Raw genomic sequence first — 24,893 nt, 5'->3', positions numbered from 1 at the left:
AACACTGGTAGACACAGGCCCTCATTACGATACTGGCGCTAAACCATGGCACTATTAGCACCATGGTTGGTGCCGGTATCGTAACGAGTCCGCCAATGTTCAATGGGGAAGTACCACCCCATTCCAAGGTTGGCGGGGCGGTAAGTCCCCATTGAACATTGGCACTTCTCCATTTTTGCCCCATAGGGCTCAATGGGACTGGGGAAGGCGGTAAGTACGGTACCGCAAATTGCAGTACCGTACTTACCTCGAGAGTCCATTTGTGGGTCCCTACTTTAACGGCTGGTCTAGACCGCCCGTTCAGGTCGGGTCCCGCAAAGGGACCTCGTAGTAAGGCACTAAGTGTTTAACGGCGCCGCAGCCTTTTACGGCACCGTTAAACACTTAGCGCCAGGGTCCTAATGAGGGCCACAGTGTTAGATTCGTAAGTAGGTCTGCTTTTCTTTTTACATATTTTTTTACTTTTACTTTTGCAAGAGGGGCCTTACCTTTTTTAGTTTTTTGGAATGAGGTTACTAGCTCTTTTGTTTTAGAGGTGGATGACTAGATGCTGTAGTTGTATTCTTATCTGCACTATTTTTCTTTATTTTCTACAGAGTTGCTTTTTAGTAGGTATTTTGTTGAGTCTTTTGGTGAAAGAGAAAGTTTGGGTTGAAAAGTTGTACAACGTCTATGCATGTGTGCTGCATGGGTTTGTGGGTGTGATTATAGAGATGCTGTTTGATTGTGAGGTGGTATATTAGGTGTGGTTGGGAAGGTTGTGAGAGTAAGAGTTTGCAGAGGTGTGATGGTGTTGGGTTAGTGAGTAAGGGAGTCGTGGTGTGATGGAATCTGTAGGGGCATTGTGCTGTTTTGAGGAACAGAGTGGGTATTGCAATGCTGGTGTTTAGATGGGAATAAGAAGAGTGTGTATGGTGGTTTAGAGTGAACAAAATGTTGGTTTGAAAAGAGCACTCTGGGGTGATATATAGTGGAACTGTGCTGCTATGATTACATACATATACATGGTTATATATACTTATTTTGTTGGATGTGAAGGGTGTTCTTTTTTCAGTTCTTGTCTTCCGTAATGTGCTGCTTTCCTGTAATTGTAAAAGAAAGTTAGTGGGGATATGTGGCAAGGTTGTTATTTATAAAGGAAGGAGGAGTGGTGGGGAAAACAGTTAATAGAATTGGCGGTCAGTTAAAAATGGTTGCTTTTAGGAGCATTTTCAAGAAAGTTAAGAAATGCTTAGGTGCATTTATAGCAGCTTTGTAATGTTTTGTAAAAGAGAAGAAACATTGATTGGAAAGATTTGTAGTATACTTTTAAATGGCAGTTTGTGTGTGGAAGTTTAATATCTTAGGGGTATATGCATACTTGCCAACCTGCTGAAATGTAATCTGTAGGTGTTTATGTAGTCCTAGATTTTTTGTTTGCATTCTGGGACTTGTAGTTCCACTTTTCTCATTATAAAAGTTGGAATACAATTTTAGAGACACAATTAGGATTGCATAAGCAGCCGAAGATTGGAATGGATTATGTTAGGAAGTATACATGTACTGTCAATATATTAAAATGGCACACACTGAGTGCCAATGATATATGGTCTACATGCCTATTTGATCTGTTTTACTTTCTTTTATTCTTTTATGAAAAAGTGACACAGTGCTGCTATAAATGCAGATATGCGAGTTTTAACTTTCTGCAAAATGCTTCCAAAGAAAAATATTTTGAAAAGCACAGCATTTTTTATGTTTATTTGATATACGTGTCATAGTTTTGATTCTTGAAGTTCAGCTGTGTTTTTTTGCATTATGGGACTTATAATTTGAGTTTTATAATAGGCAAAGTGGAATTCAAAGTGATGGAATTCAAAGTGACTGAATACAAAGGAAAATATCAAGACTTAATAAGCACCTACATATTGAAATGGGTGATGTTAGGATGTATGCATATGCTGCCAACATAAGTGGCAGACACTAAGTGGCACTTAAAAATGATCTACAGATCTGTTTTATCTAGTTTTCCTTGATTTTATGAAAAAGTAGCACAGTGCTGCTGTAAATGTACATATGCATTTTTTTACTTTCATCACAATGCTTGCAAAAAGAAACATTTTGAAACAGAGCATTCTAATTGTGGGTTGCTTCATGTGAGCAAGTGGTGAATGCTGCAATGCATGGCATTTGCTAGAGTGGTTAAAAAAGAGAATATGCTTATTGAGAAGCTTATTATAGGGTAAGTAGCATGAACCCTATATATATATATATGTGTGTGTGAAAGAGTTGAAGAAAACATGTTTTTAAATATAAGCATATCTTTACTATGTATTTTAGATGCAGATATTTTTGAATCTGGAAATAGAAATCTTGGACAGTTGCACAGTAGTTTTTGATGCAGATGCCTTTCATTAACAGGAGACATGGATTGTGAGAGTTCAAGTGTACATCTGAAGTGTTGAAGTGAGATGACAGGGTTAGGTGTAGAGGTGTTGGATGTGATTGGTGGATGGATTTGTGACTCTTTGAAAGCAGCCAATGAGGGAGTGTTGAGAACATGAAAGTGGAAAGGGTAGAAGGGCTGCCCTTGTGTTACGAGGTACGTGGATGGCACATGCCACATCCGGGTGTTTTGTGGATGTCTGGCATTGAAAGGGGACTGTGGGCATTAGCCAATCAGGTTTGCTGGGTGTAGTGTACAGGAAGAAAGGGAGCAGGAGTTTTGTTTGCAAGAGTTGTGAGAGCTCTGAAAATGGCTTTGACTATGTGTTTGAGAAGGCAATGTAAGGAAGGCATGGTATGAACAGTAAGACAGGCACAAGTGATCACAGTTCAAGGGTGTTTATTGAATTTCAATTGGATTTGAAAGACACCTATCTTATCCTAAATCTAAAGATGGGAGCAAGCTATGACCATCAAATAATAATAACACAGTCCTAGTGGTGTCTTGTCAAAACAAAAGGGCCTATACTAATAATCCTATTGCCAATCCTTACCTCTAAATACAAATAGTGTGCAAAATAATTTGTGTTCAAGAAATGAAATGTCAGGATATTCAAGATGTTGGCTTCCCTTCCCCACGTTTTCAGCATGGGACAAGGCGGCACACTTCAGCTTAGCACAGTCTCTGGCTTCTCTAGCATGAGGGTGCAGTTAAATACTTCAACATCATGGCCGTCTGTGCCAAAGTCTCTTTGACATTCAAAGTCTCTTCCATCAGGGGGCCCGATGCAATAAACAATAAAGTTCCTTTCCTTTATGTATTTCACATATACACACCTTTCTTAGGTGGTTTAGTATTCACCTCGGATCCTTCTGCGCTGGGCTCAGAACCACTTTGACACAAAATCTTCAAATAGTTTCCTTCTGGGGGGCTCGGACCCATTTACCTACTTTACCACAAACTTCCTTTAACACAAAGCTTTCAATTTATTTCCCTCTGCCGGGCTTGGAACAACTTTATCTACTTTGCCATCAACTTTTTTTTACTGTAGCAGCATCAAAGACTTTCGATTGTGCACAGGCTTTTGCTTGACCCATTGCAGGACCACTTTGATTCACAATCCTTTACCACTTTTTCACTTACTCCCAGCTGGATACCTTACATAGACTTTTAATTGAGCACCCACGTGGTACTGGACCACTCTTTCAAAGGTATTGCGTCTTGGTTTCAAAGTTCAGTCACTCATCTGCAGTCCTACTTTACTCGTGTGGGTATCACAGGCGTTTCATACAATGTTCATCCAGGGCTCGCCATACAATGTTGCCGCTTGCCACCTTGCCTTCAACACAGACTACTCTTGCATCAGTCTCCCCAACTCACCGGCTGTGTTGATCTCACTGATGCTGCTTTGTTGTTGATGCCAAGGACAGTACCACGGCCGCTGGAGATTCTCCCCAGCATGACCATCGACGCAGGAGGGCCTCGTATACATCTGAGACACAATGCAGGATTCCTCAGCCTGGTCTCCTGGTCATATGCTTTCTATTCTCGGGGCTTCATGAATGAGACGTTTGTTTGTCAAGGGAACTTCCCTCTTTGTGATACCCATCTTTTTCATCATCTTTCTCCTCTTGATAAACTCCCATCTTGGAATTGCTGTTTCCTCGTGTGCTTTGCCTCACTCAGAGTGTTCTCTCATGCTCTGCCATTTATCCTTGTGGGGAAGTGTAATGAAAGTCAGGTGCGGGTGATGGTCAGTAATTGCCTGACCTTGCCTGACCATTGTATTGGGACACGTCAGGTATACGGCTCGGGTGTTAATCTGTTTTCTCTCATCACCTACTGTTCCTGTTGTAAAAGGGGAGGGTGTTAATTTCCTAAATATCCTACCTGGTCGGATGGGGTAAAGTTGCTACAGGGAAGGAGATACCACGTCTCACCATCCAGTGTCCCACTCGAACTGACCGAAAACCTCTCACCCAGTTGATCCTCCCGCACTGGCCCACCCCCAGGAACTGGATCCAAAAGCGATGGCTGTGTCTGGGCCACCTGGATGACAGATCCCCGGGGACTGGTGGGTGAGATACCTTCTGGTTTCTCACAGCAGACTTTGTGGATACTGGGGGACTCTTCTTCAATTCAGTCATTGAAGATGTATGCTGAAAATCATGGCATGTTTAGAACTATTGGATTGGCAGAAGTGTACGTTTTGTTGCGTGCAGTTTGTGGCTTACACTGGACAAGCTTGTTTTCATTCTGTGAGAGTACGGCTCACTTTAAATGTCGGCACATTGTCATTGTGCATTGTGGGGGGGACAGTTTGGGGTTTGTGACTCCAGTGTATTTGCAGGTTGCATGATGGATTTCTTTAAAAGCCTAATGGAACTGTTTCCTGCTGCCAAGAAAATTTTTTCTGAAATAAATCAGAGGCAAACATGGAGATGTCCAACAAACTTTTTCAGTCCGCAAATGGAAGAATCAAGGCAGCTTGTCAATAAAGCTGTATCTGCTTTTTTATATGCTGCAGGAATATCATCTTTTGAGAATGACAACATAAATTCTGATGGTGTGAGTTTTCTTTCTCAAGATGGAGTTCATTTCACAGATGTTGGAAATGCAATTTTCCTTTACAATGTTAGGAATGCATTGAAAAAGTTAATGTAAGAAAATTGTAAGGGAAGATGTCCTAATGTACATAAAAGCAAAAAAAAGAAAAAAGGTGTTTGTTAACAACCCCCCAAAAAAGATTATTTTCAGAGCCATCACTATAGATTAAATAACTTTAATTATGTTTAATTCCCCCCCTACTACTTTGAATGGCTGCGATGTTCAAGGACACCGTGGTAGTTTGCAGACAGCGCGTGCCACATCTGGGTTTTTTAAGGTTGCCTGGCATGGAAAGAGGACTGTGGAGGCTGTGGACAGTCGTGGGTGTCCACGCACATCGGGAGATCGATCAATCAGGTTTCCTGGGAGCGGTGTACAGGAAGGGAGTGTAGCAGGACTTTTGTTAGTAGGGGTTGAGAGGATTGAAAATGGACATGACAATGTCTTTCAGCAGACAGAGTGTTTGAATTTTGGGGTACTCTTGGGTTTATTGGTTGAAGGTGTATGCTGAGCATTGTCCAATAGCCAAAATGCTTGGATTCCCTGAATTGGAAGTGTTCTGGTATGGAGTGCGAGGCATGAAGTGGGTGGACTTGCTCCAATTTTGTGCAAATATGGTTGAATTGAAACATCCAGGCATTATTATTGTTCATTGTGGAGGGAACAGTTTGCGGCACGTGGCTGGAATTTCATTGCAGTTTTCAATGAAGGAGACATTGGGAAAGTTGAAAATTATTTTTTCATGCATTGCCTAGAGACAGATGTGGATGCGCTAGTTTTCAATGAAGGAGACATTGGGAAAGTTGAAAATTATTTTTTCATGCATTGCCTAGAGACAGATGTGGATGTGCTCGAGTTCATTTGATCAGCAAATGGAAAAAGCGAGGCTCAATGTCAATCAAGCTGCGTGTGTGCTTTTGTGCGAGATGTTGGCATGACATTGTTTCATAATGAGAACATTAAATTTGATAGTGGCAACATTTTTCAGAGAGATGAGCCCATCTAACTGATGTGGGTAATTGATTTTTGTGGAAAATATTAAAAACGCTTTGAAGCTGTTTTTGTGAAAGTGAGAAGTAGTAATTACATTCAGTAAAATGTTTTCTGAGTTCAGTTTGTAAAACCAAAAATTAAAAAAAATATAAAAGCCAAAAACACAAAAAAGGTTCTTTTAAGAGCCACCATTTTTCAATGCAAAACAATCAAAATGATTTCAATTCTCCCACCCCACGCCTGGATTTGTTAGGTGTCCGTGGACTACAGCGCTGTCTGCAGACTGTGCAGGCTGCACAGGGGCCTATGACTTTTTATTCTCACTTCTATTTTTTACCTATGAAAGGTGGCTCCTAAAGAAACTGTTTTTGCACATTTTTGGGCTTTCTTTTCAGGAGAGGCAAGGTCGGAAAGGGAAGGGGCCCCATGCACATGGACAAAGGGACAGGTGGAGAGAGGAAGATGTTGGGCAGGCCGCAATCAGGTAGGTGGCAGTGTTTTTCATGCTCCTGGACCGCAGCCTCAAAAGCACTCCGAAACTGCTCCCCCCTACAGATCGGTGCTTTACAGTACAAACATACCACTGTGACCCTCAAAAGGTAGGGGTAAACAGCATTCGGTATGGCCTGTGAAGCTGCCATTGGGATCCTCTGCCCCAAAGGAGTATCCTTTGTGGTAACGGGAGCAGATGAAGATGATGGGGTGGAGGAAGTCAACTTACTCTTACCTGAGAAAGGTATCGCCTTTCTCAGAGAAGTCAAGTGGTTAGATTTGGTGTGGCGCCTCATGAAAGTTGTCCCGTAGGAATACAAGCTAGGTTTCCTGCGACTGAGTACAACTTTGCACTCAGTGCATTGAACCTTGCTTGCACAAGCCTTCAGGACATTACCAACGGTAGTGAAAAATTGCCACACCCAGGACTCATTCCGAGTACTGGTGACAGGGACTTCCTCCACTGCATCCTCTTCTTCCTCTTGATCCTCATCTTCTGTATCAGCATGCCTGTTCCACTCTCAAGGCCCTCCAGAAGATGATGGTGGGGGTGGTTGGGGAGCAGAATTGGCTATAGCAGATGCCATGATGCTGTCCACAAAGAAGCTTTTGCAAGGTTCTGCTCTGCAAAGCAGGTGCTCCAAGATGCTCCCCCTGGATTGCCAGATTACCAATGAGGAAAAGTACTGGGTGGGTCCCTTTAGAGGAACCATCCGCATACAATCGTGCTGTCCACAAACAACAGAGTTGCAAGAAGGCCTTCATAAGGTGTAGAAAGTTGCCAGATCAATCAGGAATGGGTCAGGGAGCTGTTGAAGGGTAAGGTTTCTGCTTGAAACACCCTAGATGATTTCTGGTGTCAACACACGGGATGATTTCTGGTGTCAAGGGGGATAGGTGCAAGAAGGACAGTGATAGGAAAAAATGTTAATGACATGATGTTGAGACCAAGGTCAAGAACTACAAGATACAGGTGGGCACCACAATGCTTAGTATTATTGATTTCCACAATAATCTTGTCCTCGTATATATTTGTGTGACTTTATCCTGGAGCTCCTAGATGAAAAAGGTCCTATGGCATTTGGACTAGAAACTAACAAAACGAAAGAAAATAAGGTGGCTCCACCTTATTAAGACTAGTGCTCTCAGTTGGCTCCCATTGAGGCTGTGCAAGTAAAGAAACTGAAAGTGTTTTTGCTCAAAAATAAAGTACTTCAAGTCTTCTTAAAAAGTCGCTCATAGGAAATGTTTATTCACATTCCTGTTGCTGCATACTAATGCCGTATATTTTCACTCTAAATTGCGAGGCAAAACACAAACACATAGGTCGGCTGTATTGCATACATATGCCAATGCATTTTGGTCATGGACCATCTTCAGGCAGTACAATGTTACATCAACCATACTTAATCACCAGCATTGTTGAAAATTCAAAACAGTGCATTATATAAAGAGAAATGTAAATCACATACCCAATGTTGAATCCGGGTGCATCCCAATTATAAGGTAAAGGAAAAAGAGACAAGCAAAACTATGTCAACAACACTTTGCTGTTCAAAGGGTACCAATATCTGTGCACCTAATCTGGAATTGTACCTTTTGTGCTGTGAGTATGTACTTGAAACGTGTTTGCACATGATGTGGCTGCAGCTCGTGTCAATTCAAAGTGGAGCCTGTCAGTATTCATAGTTATCTGGTGCTTGTCTAGACAGCACGTAACAGACAGCTTGCTTACCTCTCTCCGATTTCTTATGGGCATTCCAGTTATGAATTGGTGATATGAGGGATAGTTTCCTTTTCACAAGTTGAAATGTAGATCATTTGTGGCACTGGTTCAGAAAAGTATGTAATTCTCAATTCTGGCAAGTATTGGTTCAGAACTTTGTCTCGTTCTGAAGTAGAAGAGATAAACATAAATTACTGAATTAATAGGATTGTGGTTCACAAACTATAACCAAATTAAGGATATTTATTACAGTAGGATATTAAATACAAATACTGCAAAACACACAAGAAACATAAGCAGCCCCCATATACACAAGTACACTATTTTTAGGCAATCGCATTTGGGTCAGAGAGAAAAAAAGAAAAATATATGACGATACGAACAAAATCAGAAAATAAAAAATGTGACGCCCCAATACACATACACACACACTCCCTCACACTCACCCTCACCCACACCCTCACAAACAACCTATTTATTCACGTACACTACACAAAGAAAAATGGTTGACTGGCCCAACAAATATAAAAATAAACACCCATCATATCGTCCGAATCGTAGCACAGCATAGTATCCCACAAGTGACAAGCAATAAGGATTACAGAAGATCCTTCCATTTTTTTCAAGGAGTTATCTGTTAATGACTCATGGATTACTCGTTTCAAATGTACTGCTCAATACATATCTAGTGTAACAATTGAACAGTCCGCTTGCACTGCCCTTAGTGGCTTGCTCCACAAACTAAATACTAAGGTTGGTGATCTCAACACGCTAAATGGTCACCTTTCTGATGATCAGCCCGAATTGTTTGGTGGGGACCACTAGACAAAACCCAGTGGTTGACTCGATCTAAGTGCCTAGTTTGGCTGCCTTGCCTGGTGTTTCTAAATCGTCAGACCTAACTGTAAAGCTTTCAGGAATCAATAAGAAAGCAAATAAACAAGCACAGAGGGTGGATGAACTGTTCTTTCATTAAGACCTGAAAGTAAAGGGTCTTTGAAACACTAATCATTATAGATGATTCACTGAGGAATATGAAAGCTCCTAATGTTTTGTCAGACCCATTTATAAAGTAGATTTGACATCCCAGGTCTAGCCGTTAACCAGAGCTCTGGAAAGCCCAAAATCCAAGGTACCACCAATATTGTTGTGACAGGCACACGTTCAATCCTATCCCGAAATCTCCATCTAAATTGTGGGCCAACCGGACTTTTAGCACCCCTAATTCTGCTCAGACTGGCTGCCCACAAACATCATTGCAATTTTGTAAACTTCCTCAGCTGGACCCCCCTTGTTGGTATACTGGTGGGCAGTCCCCCAATTAATTTGGTGCAGAGGGAATCTACTATCTCTCTCATTAACGAAACATCCCATTGGACTAATAGTAACATTGTGGGCTCACCAATTAATCCTTAGAACATAATCATTTTGCTAGATGTGTCCCCTGGGTTGGTTCTTCCATCAAACCTATTATGGGAGACTGCATTGCTATAATTTTTTCAAACCCTCCCACACTAGGAAACATTATTAATTTAAACCTCTGCTCAGTATTAGGAAATTGAAAGAGCAAGATAGTCCCCTTGTCTTTTCCCTATCCACTGTATGCTGATTCGCAAGCAAAACGAGATGAGAATAGTAAAGCTTCTCAGAACAAAATGATTTTACCCATTCTATCATCTCTAGAGGATTTGCAAGAAATATTTCCAATCAATCATGCAACACTGGGCCTGCTCTGATGAGAACAGCTATGCCGATTTCACTTCAATTGAAGAAATAGATTGACTTGATGTTGGTGTAGCTTTTATTTCTTCTGATAGCCATAATGTGTAGTCCATAATGGGCTTGTTTGTCTATACAATCTTTAAACCATTGAAGCAGACTATTACAACACTTTTATTGTATCCCTCTTCTATTGATAAAAGACACATTTGTGTTTCTAGTTTTCAGCCAGGACCAGAAATGATACAATGTGTTGATGCAGACTCAAGTACCAATTTCTCTTTTCGCTTATCCATATTGTCTTAGAATATTTCTGGTACAAAAGATATACTGGCTGATGATTTTAGAAGCAAGTTCATGACATGCAGTGTGATTTTACTGCAAGAAATGTGGTCTAATCATGATTTGCTCATGGATGGTTATTGTGTCAACCTAATCCCTGCTTTGAGGCACAAGGGACTTTTAGTGGGAGGTTCAGCAATCTTTGTGAAATGTTCACTCAAAGTTGATATCAAATGTATCACCATCGATTCATTGAATTTCCAAATACTTCTAATGACTAATCAGTGGGGTGATTCATTGTTTTGAATTAATTTTATAATGGTCACTATAAGTGTGGTGGTGGTTTGCCGGTTATATGTAAAATGTTCAAATATTGATGGTTGTGTAGAGGAGGTCCCAAATAAAGCCTGCACTCCAGGCACCCATTTTGAAGTACCAGGAACGTTCAGACCAAAATATGTGACGTATGAGGAGCAGTTAAATCAGCAGAGAGCCACAGTAGGGCTCTGCCCAGTACCTATTAAGAGAGCAACACCTATTGAAGTACCAATACCAAGAAAACCATGGACAGTAAGGTATCCATTAAGGAAACCTTACCAGCAAATGAGACGAAATGAAGATTGCCTAAGTACAGTCCCGGAAGAAACCAAAAAGGTCTTAATGGAAGACGATTAGTGATGTCACAAGGACCCGGACCGACGTACAAATAGAAAAAATGACAACCTGAGAATGACACACAGAGACAAAACGCCATGAATAAGGATATCGTGAACCTAAAAGGGGAGAACGATGTTGAAATACAAAGAAGCTTAAGCTGTAAACAGGATGAGGATATTCAATCAGTTTACACCTGTAAATATGCTTGGAACTGCAATAAATCTAAGAAAACAATGCAGCTTGCAATGCTAAGTAGAAGAATAGTGTGGCAAGCGCCATTATACACAATCTACCTCAAAACGAAGCACAGTATTATAATAGTAATTCCACTTTGCAAACAAAGCAGAATCAACCCAGGTTACTAAAGGCTGAATGAGCAAAGATTCATATTCTAGCAAAATGAGAAGGGACGCCTGAATCGAAACTCAGCAGATGCAACTCGTGCAAGGAGAGCCAAGGTAATACCAATAGAAGGAAGGAACAGTAGCTACATACAATTGAAACTTAAGAACAGAATATCCTGTCTCTGAAAGGTCAAGATAAGGAGGCATAGGCAGGTGGCAAGCTGAATAAGAATCAAATGCACAAATTGAAAGAAACTAGACAAATTCACGGTGTGGGAAGCACGTAACCAGCCGAGCGAGGAGAGATATCAGAACTTTTCTAGGCAGAAGATGCAGTTTCGAGGCCAACCACAGTAAAATAATTGACACATAGTTGCTGAAGCGATGATTGATGTTAACCTTAATTGGAGAAAGGCCGGGTAACTAGGGAGCACCCTGCACATGGTTGACCATCTGCGTGCTGCTAAGCAAAGTGGACATTTATGCATGGGGTTGGTGCCAACCAAATCACAATGGACCAAATAATCTAGGGTACTATAGTTAGTAGAACCAATGGGACGTCGTACTTTTAGTGACGTCTACAGTAGTCATTTTTGAAGGAAGGGCTTAGACGCCCACCTGACAGTGTTTATCCAATCCCCTCACTCCGTTACAATATACAGATATAGTACTTATTTTAAAGTTACCTTTTCCTAACCAATAGAATTCCATATTAACTTTTGAGTGTTATACGTCAATTATGACGAGTTTTCAGTATAAATGGTATGATTTTTATGAAGTTCATTGGAGTTGAAGCAAGAAGGACGATCAAATCACTGCTGATTTCCATGACTCCCTGTTTTTGTACTTGTCATTAAACGGACTCGCTTTGCCAAACCATGGAGTTGTCCTTATTTATTGGTGTTGGAGTAATAAATCTGCACCCCCATCCATCTCAAGTGTGCAGCTATCTCGTCTTAATGTACTTCTGAGCAAACCTCTGCTCTATGGACCGGCCGGGGGTCTCCGGAGTAGACTTGGTAGCAGAGATTGATGGTTATCGATTATCGATTATTGATTAGAATAGACACCCATTGACCGTCGACATAAAGTAACTCTAGGTCTTCGGCAATATCACAAGTCCTTTGCTATTCGGCTGAGTAGACCGTGAAGCTCCCCGTAGATAGTGGTAGTTTAAGAAAAACTGCAGACTAGGGCCTGAAGGGACCCGTGTACCCCAGGCTATCCATTCCCATTCCAATAGGCAGCTGAGCGGGTGAAAAGCCAAAGAAGGCAGAAACAAAAGCTGTGATCCCAAGGGTCCAGAGAAGAAATATGAGAACGGTGAGTAAAAAAGATTGAATGTTTTGGCAAAAGTGCATGCCTTCGAACAAGTAAAGGGAAAAGGTAACGGAGGGAGGTGGGAAAACAAAATATAGTTAGAAGTAGAGAAGAATGCATATATATATATATATATATATATATATATATATATGTATATATATATATATATATATATATATATAAGGGGATAATGACTCAAGAATAATTAAGTAGAAAAGGTTACCGGGGAAGACACCCGAGAAGAGAGGGGGTACTGGGGAAGACACCCGAGAAGAGAGAAGATTCGCCTTATTCCTACGCTTTTAATACAAGCGGCTAGAAGAAACGTGTACCCAGAGTCCCAACTAAAGGGGGAAGGATTAGACTACCACGACGGTTAAATATGTTGTGAAAGGGGTACGTTTAGACTCCATGAAGAGGTAATGATTAGAGGCAAAGATACCTGTGACCAGCTGGTGTTCGTCTAGTCTGTTAAGCGTCTGTCTTACATGTTTTTTGTTGTGACGTCATACATCAAAAACATTTCCTGGACAAAACTGATTTAAATTTTATGCGATTGAATAGCTAAGATAATATCGCATATGAATTTATGTTTTTTGAGTAAAATAGAAGTTATAACATTTTGTGAAAATTCAGGATTGGAGCATGCAGTGTTTGGTGCTCGTTCATATTGTTGGAACTGTTTAAGCCACACAAAAGTGTTGACAAGTGTTATAACAGAGGATGAGCATAGAAGACATAACTCCATTGAGACACTTATGCAAATAGTTACCGAAACACGCACCCAAACTGAAGAAATACAGTACAGTGTGGGTTAAAGGAACTGCCCACAAGATGTTTTTGCCATGGCCACAGGGTGGGTCCTTATCTAAAGCCGACTTGCAACCCATGACAACATATTTGCATGCCACATACACGGGCAAAAAGCTAGACAAACGCCTAGCTATTTTAGAACTTTGGAAAATGTATGAACAAGAGAAGGGAGAGGAGCCGCCAATAGATTGCATACTTAATATAAACTTGGGGGGTGAGATGTCTACCGCACCACCCGCCCCATCCGAAACAAAGGGTGAAGAAACTAAGGACAAGGGATTATACCCACTGAGAGAGCTTAAAGCAGCCACGGGTTACAGCATCCCGGAATATGAGTCACCTACGCATAATAGTGACGAAAATCAAGGGAAAGATAAGGATAAGGATATTGCCTCCACAGCCCCATAGGAAAAGGGGAGACGCGATGACGAAAGAAGGGATCAAGCACAGACAAGCACATCTCTTGACAAAGAGAGAGAAGGGAAGAGATGGAAGGGAAACAAACTGATGAGATAGCATTCGCAAAAAACTAGTGGATGGGAGGACAAATTTTATTGAAACTTGATGGCAAAGGTATTGATGACGCGAAACAAAAGTAAAGGATAGAGGATGTACAGAGAAAGGGAAAAGAGAAGGAGTTGAGAGGCAAAAAATAAGAAACAAAGACTGACAAAGGCGAGAACAGCTATATCGCAAAGAACAAGAAAGACAGCTCAATTGCAAACAAAGAGCAACAAATGATCATGACAGACAGGAACAGCAAAGGTCAAACAAAGAATACAAGAGAAAAGAATAAAGAGATGAAGAGATGAGAAAATTCAAAGGGCAGACGAACGTAGAAATGAAAAGAAAAAGGAATAAGAAAGAGTAAGAGAAGAGGCGAGGAAGAGCAGAGAATTTGATGACGACATAGAAAGTAACCAGAGACAGAGAGCACGCGATCTTGAATATCTGGGGAGAGAGGTTGGAAAACACACTCCAGTAGTAGATTGGGAAGACATAGAAGAATTCTTTCCTGCGTACAATTCAGTACCAGGCACGACTGGTGCAAATATGGAAGATGACTTTGACACAAGAAGCATTGGATAAACGATCGATAAAATATATGATGAAATGGGGCTGGAACAAACACCTCGAGGGGAGGGGGAAGACGAGCTCCTGGAGAGCACCCAGCTCTACGACACTGAGGATGTCACCCAAAGTAGTGGGAATAAGGAACTATCCCTGGATAGATTAGAAATCAGTAGAAACAATGAAGATACAAGAAGTTGCATGAATTGGGGACAGACAATGTCCAACTCGGAAAGGGAGGAGTGTGAGGCAAATGAAGAAGGGAGACAGAGCGAAAGATGACTCCATAGCGAGAAAAGAATAAGATGGTTAGACACTAGTGAATCTGTACCAAGGGCATCAGAATCAGCCACGCAGTCAGACCGGCATGAAGAAGTATCACACGGCCAGAGGGGGGTATCTTCACCGCCCTTCGTGGACAGACTTAGGTCCCTACCAGGCAGGCGTCGATGCAGCAATATTACCCCTGCCATAGATAGAAGAACAATGAGGGAAGAGCGAGAGAACTATACATCCCAATTTCCGTTACTCGAGAAAGGGGGAGTAAGACCACAATATATTCCATGGCCACACATGGATCGAGAAAATTTGAAAAACAAGCTTCCAATGCTGACATCGGGAGCCGGAAAGTGGATACACGAGTTAGAAAAAATGACAGGAGGAAACACTCTAGCCATAGCGGATATCAAAGGTCTCCTAATCGCCATACTTGGTGAGAAAGCAGACGATGTGTGGGCATGAGCAGGCTACCCTAGTGTAACCACAATGAATACCTCGCATGACAGAGCTCCATTTAACAATTGTAGAGCCGCAGTATGGAAAGCGCTACAAGTGCTATATTCAGATTCTTCCAATATGGGAGCTATATTGACATGGAAAATGAAGGAATCTGAGGATCCGTTAATTTATATACAGAATTTTCAAGACGCATGGGTGCTTGAGACTCATGAATCTTGGACGAAATCTATACCTGTGTTCTACCATATATTGTGCCAAGGGTTGCCAGAGCCGGTACAGAAACAGCTCAAGAAATTGGTGGGAATTGAGGCTAAGCCTTGGGCTGAAATACAACTGACCATCGCACAATATTGCATATTGCTGCAAGAAAAGAATCGCAAAAAGGAAGCTGCACGTAAAGGTGAGGAAGCGAAATTGGTACAGAAGAAATTGTCAAAATATGCTCTTGAGGGAGCCATGATAACTAGCACAGCTGAATCAAGCATGTAACAGGTGACTAATCCACAGCAGAATAATCAGGGCAATACAGGGTTTTACCCCAGTGGAAGAGGATTTAGGGGAAGAGGAAGGCAGAGTAATCAGAGAGGTTTCCAAAATAGTCAAGGATGTTTTCAAAATATGCAAAATGGTAATCATGATATGTCAAATGGGCAAATGATCTGACCACCGCCAGTATGTTGGTTGTGTGGAATGACAGGGCACTTAGCTCGCACATGCAGAAACCAGGGCATGATGCAGATGACCAAGGGACAGGAGCAGGCATGGCGAATCCACCTGCAGTTTTACAGCAGGGTATTGCACAGAATCACACGGTGCAACACCAGGCGCCAGGAGTGCAACAAGGCGTGCAACCTCAGAGCATGGGGAATTGTCCACAAGGACAATCCCAACAGGCACTGTTGCAACTATCGCAGACGATGAGCACAGGGCAGACCACGAACCCTGGAATGGGAAGTAACAATGGGAATGGGGGAAATCTACCAGCACACAGTGGGCCAAATTTGTATATGGACTAGGACAGCTCACTGAGAACCCTGATGTGTTCTATCCTATCAGTGACACCAGACCCTCACAGGGAACCTAGGGTGGATGTCGTTATAGGGGATAAAGAATATTCCTTCCTAGTTGACACGGGTGCAACACGCTCGTGCATACTTGAAGTTTTCCTTGTCGGGCGAGGCTATAAATACTCAGAGTTTTACAAGAGCTACCAGTCATGTTACCTTCACAAATGCACTTCCTTTCTCCATAGGAGAATGTGAAATGCAAGTGCCTTTACTATATTCACGTCAGACCCCAGTAAACATTTTGGGTCGAGGTTTAATGATAAAGTTAAACATGACAATCTCATTCACGGAGGAGGGCATGATATGTTCAGCTCCAGGAATGCACTATTCAAATGTATGCAAAATGATCAGAGCGTACGCAGAACACACAACCATGAGAGCTATACCATTAGAGCCAGAAATATTCGCATATGGTATGCTTGTGCTTTTGGCAGGATTGCCAGGCCTTGCAGACAGAATCATGAGAGCCCCTGATGAATTCTTATTCAGGCCAAGAATACTGATGCACAAGGAAAAGGGACAAGTATTTCCCTTGATGATGCACACAGCTGCAGTACGAGGGAGGGTGGCCTTGATTGACAGTTATGATGACGAGGGCCGCAGTAATTGCCATTGAAGAAGGATATCGATAGACTGAGTCACCGATGATGATCTGTTTGAAGAACAAGCAGATAAGGGAGAGACAATGGTGGAAGTGAGTCTCACCTTTTGGGTAAAAATGATCAAAAGAGAAGGACCTCAGAGAATGATGTTGGCACGAAACCGTCCTGAATATTTTGACGACAACATGGCCCAAGTGCCTGTCTCAGTATGGACTACAGGACCCTATGAGGAAGACCTTTTGAAGGGGGTTGGAGAAGTGAAGATTAAACTGAAACCAGGAGCAATTCTACCAAAAGCCTGACAATATCCCATGTCCAGAGAGGCAGATGAGGGGATTTTTAAGACAATTTCTGCAATGATGGAACAGGGCATTTTAGTGACAACAGAGTCGTCATGCAATACCGTGGTTTATCCGATCAAAAAATCAAAGGGAGGGTGTTGGAGGCTAATTCAAGATCTAAGGCCAATAAATGATATTGTTGAGGCCGAGTTCCCTCTAGTCCCTAACCCGTCTATAATTCTATGTAACATACCCGTTGAGGCAATATATTTCACAGTGATTAACTTGAAAAATGCATTTTTCTCAATCCTGATGCACCGTGACTCACAAGATCTGACATCATTCACATTTTGACAGATGTGTCTGAAAAGCACAAGACTACCCCAGGGGTATTGTGAGTCTCGATCTATTTTTAACAGAGTCCTGCAGATGGACTTAAGCAATATTGCACTAAAAAGTGTCATCCTGCAATACGTGGATGACATCTTAATCTGCAGCACAACATAAGAGCAATGCAAGTACGATTCTGTTCAGCTATTGACTATACTGGCTGAGAAAGGATATAAGGTTGACAAGGAAAAGTTAGAACATTGTCAACAAGAAGTGCTGCACATAGGCGACCTGATCTCACATAAAGGAAAGAGAGTGACCTCAGAAAGGGCTGAGGCCATACTGAACACGGCTAAGCCACACACGATAAAAGAGATGCAGAGCTTTCTAGGCCTATGCAACTACGTTCAGGCATGGGTCTTCACTTTTAGCTCTTACACTAAGCATTTACTTCAGGCCCTAAAGAAGGCCCAAGTGACAAAATAAAAGATTGAATGGTCTAAGACCATGGAGAAATGATTTGCTGAACTCAAAAGAGCTATTTGCACAGCACCAGTTCTAGGATTCCCCAATTATGCAGAGGAATTTTACCTGTTTTCACACATGAATGGCAGCGTTATGACAGCAGTACTCACACAGAGAACCACATTGTGGTACAAGCCCCTGGCATACTACAGTGGGAATTTGGACCCAGTAATGAGAGGTAATTTTCTTTGCGAACAAAGTTTAGCTGCAGCAGCGTTCGCCATAGAGAAGGCTACAACCATTGTGATGGGATGCTCCATGACGTTGTACGTCGAACACTCACTATTTGCCTTTCTAGAGAAACCAAAGGGCACATTGACATCTCAGGGAGCTTCTGATTATGAAGTGATCATTTCAAACCCATCGATTAAAGTAGTCGGATGTAAGATAGTGAGCCCTGCTATGTTTATAGCAGAGCCAGTCACTGAAGGAGAACCAATACATGACTGTGCAATGTATGAAGAATTCTATGATGAAATCCCCAGGTGAAAGAAAATGCCTTGGCAGAATGTCTTCATTGACTGGTCTTCGAGGATTGATCAAAGTGACGAACAAAGATATACTGACGTTGCTGTGGTGAAGCACAACACAAATGGAGAATTTTGAGTGCTTATTAGTGCACGAATACCATCTCATTACTCAGCACAGGCTGCAGAATTATTGACTTTGATACTCGCCATTGAGAATCACGCAGAACAGGAAGTAACAGTGTACAGTGACTCCACCGATGTGATGTCAACAATGCACGCAGGCTTAGTGCGCTGGAAAAGGAGGGTGTAACGCTCACCTGATTCCCGCAGAGGCGCCGGTCTTGACTGGGCGAATACCGTATCTTCAAAGGTGATGTGTAACACACGGTTGGCTCTTTGGGCTGGACCTCTGTACACTGTATGTCTGACTCGAAGAGTAAGATGTCTGCGGATAGAAAATATGGGATTAATGAACTGGGGTTATTGGGTGTCTCTCTCTTCTTCCCTTTCTCTTCTCCTGTAGAACCCCAAAGGTTAACGCTCTCACCTTAGGTAAGTGAACGCCGAGCTCTCCATCTGCCTCGGGGCAGGGTGCCGTAACCAGTTTCTTCGCTGGATAAGGGTGCAGGCCTCTTGACCTCAGAGGACTGCTGTCCGTCGTTTACTGCACGAACGGTAAGTTCCGAGTATTTCAAATGTCTTTAAAAGTCTTTTGTAATGATGTCTCTTGTCTTGCAGGGTTCCGGCGATGGCGGATGACGGGCTGAAGTGAGTTGAGGATGGAACCCGTGTGAGGAATAGAAGCGCCTGGAAGCACGTAAGTAAGCGCTTGTTGCCTGCTTCACGATGCGCACTAACTGTCCTTTTATCTTGCAGGTACAAGTTCGGAGCTGCTGAAGGGTGCCGGAATACCCACTGGGTTCGGCGTGGGAAGGAGTAATGGCACGTGAGTAATAAAGTTACCCAATGTCTTTAAACGCACCTTCTTTTGTCTTTCAGATGCCGGATGCAGCGCCGAAGGCCTCCGGAGCGTGCGAAGAGTTGGTAAGCTTTTGTCTTTCAGATGCCGGAATGCAGTGCGAAGACCTCCGGAGCACGCGAAGAGTAGGTAAGCCTTTGTCTTTCAGATGCCGGAATGCAGCGCGAGGCGTTGGTGACAGCCGATGGACCAGGTAAGAGAAACGCTGTCACTGAAGACCGTATTGCTAACCTGTTCTTTCTTTTCTTTATAGGTGTTGCTGAAGACTGGATTCAGGATGGTAAGCCTTTTTCCCTTAGGCCCAGGATCAGATGCAGAAGACACGATGAGCGTTCTGCTGCAGAGGATGCAGAATAACGCAACGCAAGATTCATCCATCGGGTGTGGTTTAAATAGCCTCCTGTAGTGCTTAGGTGTCTCCTTCCACAGCCTCGCCTAGGTAAGAAAAGAGTTCCTGCTTTCCAGAAGAGTTCCAGTGTTCTGAACCTAGGGAGTGGCTCCTGCCCCACCCCACAGGAAAAGTAGTCCCAAACAGAAGAGGATTAGAGGCTCAACTGGCAGGTAAGTAAGCAGCATGGTCTGCTGCAGGTAAGTCCACCCAAGCATTATGAGCCCGGCGCTTCCAGCGCTGGGACTGGGCATATTTATGAGCCTGGTGCCACTGGCGCCAGGACAGGGTCCAAAAGGTCCCAATTGGGACTGGTTGGCACTCGGAACCTGGGTTATGGGTCTGCTTCCAAGGGAGTTGGGTAAATCCTGACCTTTTGGAAGCAGAGATCATGACAGCACCCCCCTCAAGGCCCCTCCCAAACCGGGCTTCTCCGGGGGTTTGGGCTTGTCAGGGAATGTTCGATTAAATCTTTTGATTAGACGAGGAGCGTGGACATATTCTGCAGGTTCCCAGGATCTTTCTTGGGGGCCGTAGCCTTTCCAGTCAATTAGGTAAAATAGTTTAGATTTGGAGATCTTGGAGTCCAGGATGCTTTTGACTTCAAACTCGAGTTCTCCATCAACTAGGATAGGTTTTGGAGATTCAGTTAGTCGGGTTTGAGGTTGCACAGGTTTTAATAGAGAGACGTTGAAGACCGGATGTATCTTCATGTGAGGGGGCAAGTCCAACTTGACCACTACTGGGTTTACTATGGTAGTGATGGAATAGGGACCAAGGTATCTTGGGTTGAATGTGCGTGGTCCTTTTAGAGGTAGATATTTGGTGGATAACCAGACTTGATCTCCTACTTGATATTGGGGGGCTTCCTTCCGATGTTGATCTGCTCCTTTCTTGTATTGTTCCTTAGCCCTTTGAAGGTGAGAAACGGCTTCCTTAAAGGCTTGGGTGATTGTAGAATGCAGGTAGTCTACTGCTGGTGTTCCAAGATCTTGGGGTGGATCCAACTCCGAGGTTCGAGGGTGACTGCCGTATAGAAGAAAAAACGGGGTTTTCCCAGTTCCCGAGTGGACAGAGTTATTGTAGGCATATTCGGCTATCCAAAGGATATCTTTCCAAGTTTTTTCAGCTTGTTGCAGCATGCAGCGTAAATACTGTTCCAGAGTTTGATTGGTCCTCTCGGTTTGTCCGTCGGTTTGAGGGTGGTGACTGGTCGATAGTCTCACATCAATTTGAGCCGACCGACAGCAACTTCGCCAAAAATGAGAAATAAATTGACTACCTCGATCCGAAATTAGAACTGAAGGAAAACCATGCAGTCGGACGATGTTTTCGAGAAATTCGCGGGCCAGAGTTGTTGCTGTTGGCAAGCCTTTGAGTGGAATGAAATGCGCCATCTTGGAGAATAAGTCCACGATTACTCGGATCGTATTGTATCCGGAGCATGGAGGTAGATCGGTGATGAAGTCCATAGAAAGCGTATGCCAAGGGCGAGGTGGGATGTCAATAGGGCGTAAGAGGCTGGCTGGTTTTTCCTTTTGACTCTTGTTTTGGGCGCATACTCCACAGGACATTATAAAGTCTCTGATATCTTTTTTCCAAGACGGCCACCAGAAGTAGCGCTTGATCTTTTCTGAGGTTTTGGCCATACCGGGATGTCCTTCCATTAAGGAATCGTGATAACAAGAGATTACCTTTTTCTGTAAATCTGTGCTGGGCAGGTATAATCGTTCTTGGAAATACAATAAGTTGTCCTTCACTGCAAAGACCTTTCCCTGCAGATGGCAATTCTGTATGTCTGCTGGAGTTACAAGTTGCCTGGCTTTATCCTTAACTTCCTCTATGGATTGTGTGGCGATTACACCCAGAATTCTTTGTTCGGGAATGATAGGTACAGGTTTAGGGTTCATCAAGTGTTCTTCCACTCCCATCCGAGAAAGGGCATCAGCTTTACAGTTTTTTGTACCAGGTCGATAGGTAATTATGAAGTCAAACTCGGCAAAGAATAGTGCCCAACGGAGTTGTCTAGAGGATTGGGCCTTTGCGGTTTTCAAATATTGCAGGTTTCGGTGATCCGTAATCACAGTAACGGTGTGTCGGGCCCCCAGAAGATAATGCCGCCAAGCCTTAAAGGCAGACTTGATAGCCAGAAGTTCCTTATCAGTAATAGTGTAATTGATTTCAGGAGGCGAGAATTTGCGGGACCAAAATGCCACGGGATACAACTGATTGGTTACTGGGTCCTTTTGTGATAGCACTGCCCCCATGGCAAGGCTCGAAGCATCAGTTTCAGCGATGTAGGGGAGTTCGGGGCGAGGATGTTTTAAAATTGGTGCAGAGATAAATTTAGTCTTCAAATTCTGGAAAGCTTGCTCCTCCTCGGTAGACCATTCAAAACATTTGTTTTTCTTTAACAAGGCGGTGATGGGCTGGACTATTCGAGAGAATTTGGGGATAAACCTGCGGTAAAAGTTAGCGAAGCCTAACATGCTTTGAACACCTTTTACGGAGGATGGTGATGGCCATTTGAGAATTGCATCGACCTTCTTTGAATCCATACGCACTCCGCTAGGTGATAATATGAATCCCAAGAACTCAACTTCAGTCACGTTGAAAACACATTTTTCCAACTTGGCGAAAAGTTTGTGTTGACGCAATCTCTCGAGGACCATTTTCACGTGTTTCCGATGTTCAGATTCCGATGAAGAATAAACGAGGATGTCGTCAATGTAAACAACAACACACACATCTATGAGCTCTCTGAGGACATCGTTCATAAAATATTGAAAGGCGGCCGGGGCATTGCAAAGTCCGAAGGGCATGACCTGATATTCAAATAGCCCATACTTGGTGCGGAAGGCCGTCTTCCATTCATCGCCCTCTTTTACTCGTACCAAGTGGTAGGCTCCTCTAAGATCCAGCTTTGTATATATGCATGCTTTTCTGACTTGGTCCAGGAGTTCAGGGATCAAAGGTAACGGATATCTATTCTTAACGGTGACCTGGTTCAGGGCGCGATAATCTATACAAGTTCTAAGGTCCCCTTCTTTTTTTGGAACGAAGAACAAAGCTGAAGAAGCAGGGGACTTGGAAGGACGAATAAACCCATTCGCTAGGTATTGATCCAGGTATTGTCGGAGGTGAAGGTTCTCAGGCTCGGTGAGGGCATACATTCTACTACAAGGAGGAGTAGATCCAGGTATCAGGTCTATCTGGCAGTCATAAGACCTATGAGGAGGTAGAGAGTTAGCCTGATCCTTCTGGAAAACATCTTGGAATTCTAGGTATTCGGGAGGTAACTGGGGAGTCTCCGAAGAAATTGCTGCCAGTGCAACACCAGGTGGAGGGTGACAAGTAGAGACACATTCTGGAAACTGAACCGCTCTTGCTCGCCAATCGATCTGAGGATTGTGTTTCTCTAACCAAGGTATTCCTAGAATTATCTGGAACTGAGGGGCCTTGATCACATCGAACACAATCTTCTCATGGTGTCCATCTTGACTTACTAGCGTCACTTCTTGAGTGGTATGCGTTACTGGTCTGGAGGCTATCTCCGTACCATCCACCGTAGTAATGACGTCCTTTACAGCCTTGGGACAAAGAGTTAGATTCATCCTCAAAACCATTTCATGATCCACATAATTGCCGATGGCACCGCTGTCGACATAAGCTTCAATCGCATGTAATCGATCCGGATGATCAGGGCTAATGAGGACCATAGGTATCACGAAATGCGAGGTCACGGAACTGGTTTTAACGCTCGGCAAGAGGACCTCTATTCTTGTCGGGCAAGGTCGTTTCCCTGCTCAGAGTTTGTGACCTTGGTAACTGCAGCTCCTACTGCCTTCTTGGCTGGTTTCACAGGACAGTCTCGAAGAAAGTGCCCTGAGTTTCCGCAATAGAGGCATAATTGCAACTGTTTTCTCCTTTCCCGCTCCTTTTGTGTTAGTGGTCCTTTCAGGCCCCCTATTTGCATGGGTTCCCCGGAGTCTACTCCTTTGGAAGGAGTTGGTGGTTTGGAAAATACTCGAGCATCAAACTTGGAACGATCGGCCTTCCTGTTCTGCAGTCTGTGATCTATTTGAACGACTAAGTCTATATAGTCCGAACAGTCTTGCGGGGGATTCACTACTTGGGCTAACACATCTTTGAGCTCTCCACGTAGACCTCTATAAAACAGCGTAATCCTTTTGTCCTCAGGCCATTGAGTTTCCACTATCAGTCTGTTGAAAGACGCAATATAAGCCAAAAGGTCTTGATTACCCTGTCGCAACGAAAGAAGCTCATTGTCCAAGGCCTGCCCCTGTGAATGTCTTGCGAACAGTTTTTCCATACTGAGCTGAAAAGCTTGAAAATCATGGAGAACCGGATCATCTTGATTAACTAGAAGGATCGACCAGTCTGCCGCATTGCCACTAAGGTACGAAAGCACGAAAGCTACTTTAGCTTGATCAGTTGGAAAGGCTGCTGGCCGGCATAAGAAATGCAACCGGCACTGATTAATAAATACTGCAAACCTCTTTGGGTCACCAGAAAATCGTTCGGGCGGAGCCAGAGGTACATTCCCAGGTAGGTTGATTTGCACTGGATTCATAGAGGATGTTGAAGGAAGATTTGCCCCTGATGCGGGTAATGGGATCTGTCCGGCTTGTGACTGTAGCAATTGTCTAGCGAGATCGTCTGTTCGCTCCTTGGAAATAATCAGTTCCCTTCTTAGAGCGTTCGTTTCCTGACGGGCTGCATGCACTTCTGCTCTTAGTTCCCCAAGTAACTGGGCTAGCTGGTCGGTATCCGAGGTTTCCATAGCGCCTGGGCGGGAGTTTTGCGGTAGGGCTTTGCGTTCTGTAACGCTCACCTGATTCCCGCAGAGGCGCCGGTCTTGACTGGGCGAATACCGTATCTTCAAAGGTGATGTGTAACACACGGTTGGCTCTTTGGGCTGGACCTCTGTACACTGTATGTCTGACTCGAAGAGTAAGATGTCTGCAGATAGAAAATATGGGATTAATGAACTGGGGTTATTGGGTGTCTCTCTCTTCTTCCCTTTCTCTTCTCCTGTAG

The 24,893-nt window shown here is 43.3% G+C and overlaps 1 protein-coding gene across 2 annotated transcripts in view; it reads left to right on the top strand.

Annotated features, from left to right (window-relative positions):
* The window catches only part of LOC138526243 (arylsulfatase H-like), a 642,213-nt gene that overhangs the window by 572,372 nt on the left and 44,948 nt on the right, over positions 1-24,893 (top strand). Inside the window, exon 10 of one of the 2 annotated variants that reach the window (XM_069636733.1) lies at positions 6,421-6,509. The exons of the other annotated variant lie outside the window; for it this stretch is intronic. Within the exon in view, the coding sequence (XP_069492834.1) occupies positions 6,421-6,509 (89 nt within the window). The remainder of the gene's footprint in view (positions 1-6,420; positions 6,510-24,893) is intronic. 2 annotated transcript variants of the gene reach the window in all.

This window comes from Ambystoma mexicanum, chromosome 7p (genome assembly GCF_040938575.1).
Source record: "Ambystoma mexicanum isolate Mex_15411 chromosome 7p, UKY_AmexF1_1, whole genome shotgun sequence".
NCBI classification, from domain to species: domain Eukaryota; kingdom Metazoa; phylum Chordata; class Amphibia; order Caudata; family Ambystomatidae; genus Ambystoma; species Ambystoma mexicanum.
The sequence above is the reverse complement of the archived record's forward strand: the minus strand, read 5'-3'. Positions and strand labels throughout refer to the sequence as shown.